The sequence below is a fragment of the Trachymyrmex septentrionalis genome, unplaced genomic scaffold, assembly GCF_001594115.1.
Source record: "Trachymyrmex septentrionalis isolate Tsep2-gDNA-1 unplaced genomic scaffold, Tsep1.0 scaffold15, whole genome shotgun sequence".
Classification (NCBI taxonomy): Eukaryota; Metazoa; Arthropoda; class Insecta; order Hymenoptera; family Formicidae; genus Trachymyrmex; species Trachymyrmex septentrionalis.
This window is the reverse complement of record NW_017304653.1, coordinates 964,018-971,673: the sequence shown is the minus strand read 5'-3', so window position 1 is coordinate 971,673 and position 7,656 is coordinate 964,018. Positions and strand designations below refer to the sequence as shown.

At 35.2% G+C, this 7,656-nt stretch overlaps 1 protein-coding gene across 1 annotated transcript; it reads right to left on the bottom strand.

Annotated features, from left to right (window-relative positions):
• Positions 1-5,440: 5,440 nt before the first annotated feature.
• LOC108745827 lies at positions 5,441-7,496 on the bottom strand. Its single transcript, XM_018482208.1, has 3 exons — positions 7,358-7,496; positions 6,383-6,502; positions 5,441-5,617 (listed from the first exon to the last, which is right to left on the bottom strand). The coding sequence occupies exons 1-3, from the start codon at positions 7,494-7,496 to the stop codon at positions 5,496-5,498; spliced, it is 381 nt and encodes a 126-aa protein (XP_018337710.1). The 3' UTR covers positions 5,441-5,495.
• Positions 7,497-7,656: the final 160 nt, after the last annotated feature.

Sequence of the window (7,656 nt, the reverse complement as noted above, 5' to 3'; positions counted from 1 at the left end):
GGGGGAAGGAACGGGATAAGATGGAACGAAGGTGAGTACGTGGTATACTGCGGAGATATACGAAGCAACGGAACGTCGAAGGTGAAAAAGAGTGAGAAGGAGAGCGCTGGAAGCGTTGCTGAAAAGAACGAATAGATCACTCTTCCTCTCCTCCTCCTTCCTCCCCCCCCCGCTTGTTTCTATCTTAGTTTCTCTTTATAACTTTCTCTCTCCCTCTCTTTATTCCTCGTTTTATTCCCGTTTTGTCTCTCTCTCTCTCTCTCTCTCTCTCTCTCTCTCTCTCTCTCCCCGTTCGTTTGCCTCTCACTGCAATTAGGGAATTGCCCCGGGTATTTTCGTATTCATTGCAATGCAACCAACGCTGACATGCCCCGGCGGTGGCGGCAGCGGCGGCGGAGGCGGCAAAGGTGCGCAATGGGTTATTTTCTATACATTGTTTCGCGAAAATGTGGCGCTCGAATTCCGCTGAAGGGCTAAATGCAAGCGGTGCGTTATTACCGGCCGGCTGTAATCGGGATGTGATCGTTTTACTTTCGCAACAGTCGGAGTTTATACTGTCATAACATAGGCGCACTTATAACATTCTCGTTACGCGTCGTATAAATAGATTCCGATAATCATGCATGTTAATAAAAAATGCAAAATATTTACATCCGGTGCCTAACTTTTCTTTAAATCTCTGATGTCCAATTTGGCCCACTTTTTAAAATTATATAATTTTTCAAATATCCTAATTATAATTAAGTGAACAATAAGCATCTTATTGAGTTGTATATGTAAATACATAACCAATAATAAATAAAGTCTATAAAATCTGTAAATAATTTTTTTTTTTTTTGCGAACAATATATTACTTCAACTGGAGATTGAACCCGGATTTCTTGCATTCCGTGCGAGCATCCTAAGCCTTTGATTAAAGTTTTAGACTACTTTAGACTCGATCTAAGTTTTAGACTTTGTCTTTAATCTAAACGCTTACTATAGAACTTGATCCAAAGATTTAGAATGCATCTTGATTTGATTCCCGGCCGAAGTAATATTTTTTCCAATAAATTATTTACAGATTTTAATATGTTTATCGACATCGTTAAGATGCTGATAAACATTAATTATTCTAAGATTCCTATGCGCATTAAATTATTCAGCAACTTAATTTGTGATAGTACTACAGTAGTTCCATTGGTATAGCATTTCAAGACTGAAAAATCAATTTAGCGCTCAGTTTGACAGGATTTGATTTGCAGTATATAAATTTATACCAAATTATTTAAGCCCTAAAGATCCCGCTTTGTTTTCTATCGACTTTTATTTTCTATTGATTATAATAAAGCGTATTTTTCTTTATCGTATTTATTTTTTTTTTTTTTTGCATAATTAATTGAGTTAAAGTATAATTTCGGACATCTTTCAATTTCGGAAAGTTTTAAATAATTTAGCAGAAATATGACGGAAACGTTAAACGTACAAAACGGAAGAAATTAGTAATGACGAAAAATCGTGTACTTTGTTAATTGTAAAAAGTTAATATAATTAAGATTTTTCCTTGATATAAGTCAAGGTTGTTAACTCGAAAGAATACTGCAATCTAGATGTTACAAGAAATGACATATAGAAGTCGTTTCTATTGTTCTTCTATTCTCTAGCGATTCTTTTACTTCCGATGAAGCGGCCGACTTTTTCTTCGGCACCTGGGGCGTTGGTGGTGAGACGCTCGCGAAAAATGGACGTGCGCTCAGGTACTTCATTAATATTTCATTTCGTTGCTTATCGTTACCACGGTGCCGCGCCGCGGAGGCCCGCTCCGGGGCATCGTTACTCCCTCCAAGCGAGCGTGCACTAGGAGAGAGAACACCGCAGAGGAGGTGAAGGAGGAGGCTGTGTTAGAGAGGCAAGAGCGGGTGAGCTGGCAGCAAAGAAGGACGCTTTATTGCAATTGGGGTGACATTCTAGAAATTTTACGTCGTGGAAACACAGCGGAGACAGCCGCGGAGATTCAGAGAGAAGTAATGACATGCCGGGAATGCCGAGAGAAACAAAGTGAGCACCGAATAAGGCCACCGAAAACGACTCGTAATAATCCAACCGTATTTAGATGTGAGATTAAAGAGACCATGTGTCGTTAATAGGCAGGCATCCTGTAGAAAAAAAATAAAATAGCCTTTCATCCTTCTTTTTACGAATTCTCGCGAAAATTAAAGTAAAGGTCTGGATTTATAAATCAATTATTCTAGTTATATATATATATTATATATTAAGTGGTAACCAACATTTTTGTTTCCTCCATTCCGCTGGATATGATCTTTTTAAGAGAGATATATAAATTTCTCCAGGAATTATACGCATCTCTGTATATATATTTTATAGAATAATTTCAATATCCCAACAAAAGTTTATGTAAATAGCGAATGGAAAGGGCCTCAGTGTGGGCGAGGTAGAGAAAGAAGTTATGAGAAGAAAGCATGGTGGATGGAGAGGGGAAGAAGCGAGACGGAAGGGCGAAGAATCGCCAGAGGCCAGGATGGAAAGAGGGAGCAGAAAACGAGGGAGAACTACGGTCTGCCTCGGAGTCGCCCGAGGCGTCACGGAGCGCATTGTCTCGCTGGATATCTTCGGGGCAACAGAGATCCCTCTCTTTCTCTCTTTCCCCACCCTTCTGACTCGCCTTTCGACCACCTCTCTCACTGGGACACGAAGGTGGAGAGGACGTACTCGCCGCTATCTCCTCTCCGTTTCCGCGCCTGCAGCGAAACGACCGTGCCTCCACCGCGCCACTTCATAGGTGGGGTGTAGAGTACCGCGCGTCTAACCCCGGGGGCATCTCTCGCGCACAACGACAGAGGGATGAACGCGAGGAGAAGAAAGGGGAAGGAAGACCGCGTCCTTCTTCTTCTTTCACGGCGCACGATCCCGCACCTTCGTACGCCCGCGGGGGGGGGGGGGCGAACCGAAAGGACTCGCGTATACGTATATACATATTTTAATATGTGTACATGTAGGTAGGTGCACGAGCAAGCGCACGCGCGCGTACATGCATGCATGCACTCGTGCACGGTGCATGCATGCATGCAGGGCAGGCAAGGCAGGTACGCGGTACCATCACATCGCCGGCATTTGCCTGCATCGCTCGCGGCAACGCTGTGCCACCCCTTCCTCTTGAACTTCGCATTCTACTTGCTTGATGGCATCATTTATCGCAAGAAAAATAATGAGATTAGGATAATCTACCCACCGCGGGCGTTACCGTGCGCTTTGCGAAATTTACTTTCAAAGTTCTTCATCGGTACTTTCCGTTTCGCTCCTTAAAGCACTCGCGTGTGTGTGTGTGTGTGTGTGTGTGTGTGTGTGTGTGTGCGCGCGCGGGAGATAATATGTTATCGCCGTTTCGTTATCGTAGTCTCGTTGAAGTTGCTGTGCTCCTCGTATCTTCCCCGCCAAGTAAGCCTGAGGGTGTCCTTCTTGCTGATGCTGCGGGCGGAGAGTCGTGGAAGGGATGAGCTTCTTCTTGTTCCACGTAATATTATGCGCTTTTACCCCCGGGCCAGCCGAAACATCTCTTGCGCGTGTACGTGCGTGTACCGTCATATTGGCATCTGCCCGTATCGCCTGTGGCGACACAACTCTTGCTTTTTCTTCTTGCCATCGCATATTTTTCAATTGCGCTCGTTATGAGAGAAATAGAAAGAGAAATTTCAAACAAAATTGAGAATGGCGATATTGCGGTCCGATGGAAATGTCAACGATTCTGTTACGACCTTTTAACGTAATTTATTTTCCAACTGTCTCTTTCGTTGCCGTAATTACTACGTTATCTACTTCAGCTTTACACCTATTTTCTCATTTGCCACATACTCTTCAGAGTATAGAATGTGTATCTGACTGTACTAATTTTATAAAATGTGTATCTGACTGGTATTGGAAAGATAAAATGTGAAAAGTACAAAGTTACTTTTATTTGCTTCATTGCACTGCAAGTTTATATGATTTCATCTTTGGATTAAGTCAAATGATTTTTATACATTTCCGTGCGCGATTGCGTATATTCATCATATTAAAATCTCGTCTCGTATACTTTTTATTCTCTTAACCTATTTGTCCCAATTTATTTTTTCTAAAAATGATTAATGTGAAAGAAAACAAAAGAAAAATATAAAAATGACTTTATTGTTATTATGTAAATAAAATGAGGCAAATATTACTATTGTTTTGTGTATTTCATGTTGCTTCTTCTCTTTTCCTTTTCTACATGATTCATAGAGGGCTAGCCAATACGGTTTTGTATATGCAAAGATATATACATGTTATCCTACGTTCTCTCTCTTTGGCTGCATTGCCCATGGCGAAGAGCATACCCTTTCCCCTGTACACCATCTTCCTTCTTCTTTTTTTCCTCCCCTCACTCGTTTCTGTCCTTCTTTTGGCCGCCTCTCTTGTACATGTTGTTCCTTGACCGACCTCTTGTCAACCGTCTCAGCTCGCCTCCGCTCCAGGCAACTTTTCTTTCCGGATAAAACTTCACGGTATATCCCGCTTGCCTTCTCTCCTTTTCCTTGTTTTCTTGCCCTTTCCCCTTTCTGACTTGTCTTTAAAATTATGATTGTTCAAAGAATATAAGAGGAATATCCTCTCTACTGAAAATGGCTAGTCTTTCTAATAATACTATCGATAAAGGGCTTAATTTGATATGAAATTTGATAATTTGTATAAAAATAATTGTATAAGAAGATGACGAAAAATGCAATTATAATTTCAAAAAATTTATATAATCTGTCTAATCAGTAATATAACATGTTATTTAATACATAATGTTAATTTTTGGATGGGTTTTTATTCGATAGATTTTTAATTCTTAGTTAAATATGTAATTAAATATGTAGTTAATAAATTAATTGATAATCGTAATGTTGCTATTAAAAGATCAGATTTAAGTAGATCAAAATAATTACGAGAATTATAATTAAGAGATTTTTATTTAACAATGTTTTACATTTGTATTAAGTTACATTTAATTTATTATGATTTGTGTATTAAAATATATATATAAGATATTTATATTGAAATCAATATATTTTTTAAAAGAAATTTATTAATATCAATATATAGAATTATAATATATATGACGTATTTTTTGAATATTTTATTCCATAAGACTTTTAAAATAAATGATTCATATACGGATGACACAAGTATATGTTTTATTTTTTAATTTTCTCAAGTCTCAGATTCAATCTTATTATAATTAGGAATCAAATAAAATTCTCTCTATGTTGCAACATGGAGATAATATATACGCTTTCATTGAGAAGAACAAATTTTTTTCAATGACAATTAGATAATATATACTTCTTGTTGTATTAAAAAATGTTAAATGTTAAACACTAAATTATTCTTTTCATATTTTATATTTTTATATTTTATTATGTTAATTAAACTAGGACTTAACAGTTATGATCAGGATGAGATTATGGATTTGGATACTATGTATTAGTTAGTTTTATCTAAACCAAAACGCAACAGACTTGATTGTCACAATCAATTGTGTTGTGTTGCAGGGTCGGATTACATTTGTCCATGCAGATTCCACCATAGTGACGGCAATGAGTTCTGAACTCTGACTTAACTGTAATTATAAAGAATTTATTAAATAAAAAAATTTGTCGAGTAATAATATTGCTACATAAAGAGAAAGAAACTTTTAAAGTAGTTAGTTTGAAATATGTGTTTCTTACACGTTTACAAAACATTACAATATTATTATATTTATAGGAAATACGCATATATACATATAAAACGTAAATACAGTTGATACATGTTTAATAATTTGTTTAAAAATCATATTAGATACGAATTTATATTTAGAGACCTTATTCTAAAAAAATATTGCATATAAAAAAATATTAGGAAAATTTATAATATATTGTATTACTTTATGTATACTATAATATTTTCATACATTTTCGTATGTATATATTTTTTAAGAATATGGCCCCTGATGATACCGTAAAGATGTCATTGGATAGAAATCGAGTAAAAATGAAAAATGGCGTATAACTTGACGCGTGAAAGTGCCACATACATAAATTAACATGCCAAATGTTTTCGAAATTTGTGACAAAGAGAATCTCATGAAAGTATGTATAGTCAGATGTTGATCTGCCTGCCGCATATCATGAAAATATTTAAATCTTATTGTGAATTTTATTGTGAAGTTATATAACAATAAATAAAATAGTAGTTATGAAAGGAAACGATAGAGAATAAATCGTGGATTTATGTGATAATCTTTTATTAATTCTATAATTAAAAACGATTGAAACGATTTCCTATTATTTTTTTATCGTCTTTTAAATAGAGTGTAGAAATATTTTACAAAGTGCAAACTTACCTACGCTGCAGCACGATGTACCCTGTTGATAGCATAAGTTTTCACCTCCTGCAAACGTGTCACAGTGATCGGGCACAACACAGTTCTCTTGATGACATATTTCCTGCGTATTGGCATATTCTGAAAACAAATTTATGATTTTGTTATCCTTGAACTTTAATATATTTATAAACATTTTTTTTGTACTAAATGATTACAAAATAAGTAATGTCAGATATACAAAATATATCAAGGAACGCATTTGAGATATTTAACGCTTTCACAGATATTTTCTTAACGTTTGATACAAAAGATATTTCAGGTATTAAAAAAACGAAATATATATTTTACGCATTGGTATCACGCAGTTAAATATTATTTCACACAAGGTCAGTCACATAAAATATTTTTTCACATAAGATAAAGTCTTTATTATTTTCATAGTAGAACATAAATATATAGTGTAGAACATAAGAATTCCAGTTATAAAGAAATAATATTACATAAATTTTAATTTTAACTTATCTGAAAAAGTATGAAAGCATATAAAATTACTGTTACCGTATATTTGTAAGAAAGATAGGTTAACTTTCTCTTTTAATGCGTTGAAAAAATTAGTAATTTAGTTTTTAGTAATTTAATTTAATAATATTTTAAAATTGCAAAAAAACAAAAGAAATATAAAAATAAAAAATAGTAACAAAACATTCAAATGTTTTATACATATATCTTATGAAATTTTACAATATTTTAATTTTAAAACAAAAGGTTTTTAAATTTGAATGAAAAATTTCGTTAACATTACATTTAAATAATAATTTCGTATTTACATACAATAATTTACATATAATAATTTAGTATGTATGAAATTAATTTTCTTTTCTTTTAAATCTCATATGCGCAGAGTAAAAATTTATGATACATTTATATTAGTGCTCTAGAAATATATATTAGCATGTTATAATTTTTCATTTTACATAAAAGGTGATCACTTACCAGTGTAGAGGAGGATGGTCGTGAGAACAACGAATACAAGCGTGTAGGATTTCATTCTTTCGGCGAGTAGAGATGTCGGAGTAGCGTATGATTCTGACAGCCGGCGATTCAATGGTCTCACACTTCCAGGTGCTACCATTATATAAACGCAAGCGATCTCTTGGCGCGTACACGACACACGCGCACGTCTGTGTAAATGATACGCACACATACGCACGGTCGAGAGATATGTGTGACGCGCGCTCAGTTTACTTACGATTTTTATCGTTATGTAATGTTAGACAAAACTCATTTATATT

Bases quoted from the DNA above. Each gene is read 5' to 3' on its own strand.
- LOC108745827 (XM_018482208.1), bottom strand. From the start codon at position 7,496: ATGGTAGCACCTGGAAGTGTGAGACCATTGAATCGCCGGCTGTCAGAA. The intron at 6,503-7,357 runs GTAAGTGATCAC...ATTTGTTTTCAG, and splicing joins GACCATCCTCCTCTACACTG to AATATGCCAATACGCAGGAA. The intron at 5,618-6,382 runs GTAAGTTTGCAC...TTATAATTACAG, and splicing joins TACATCGTGCTGCAGCGTAG to TTAAGTCAGAGTTCAGAACT.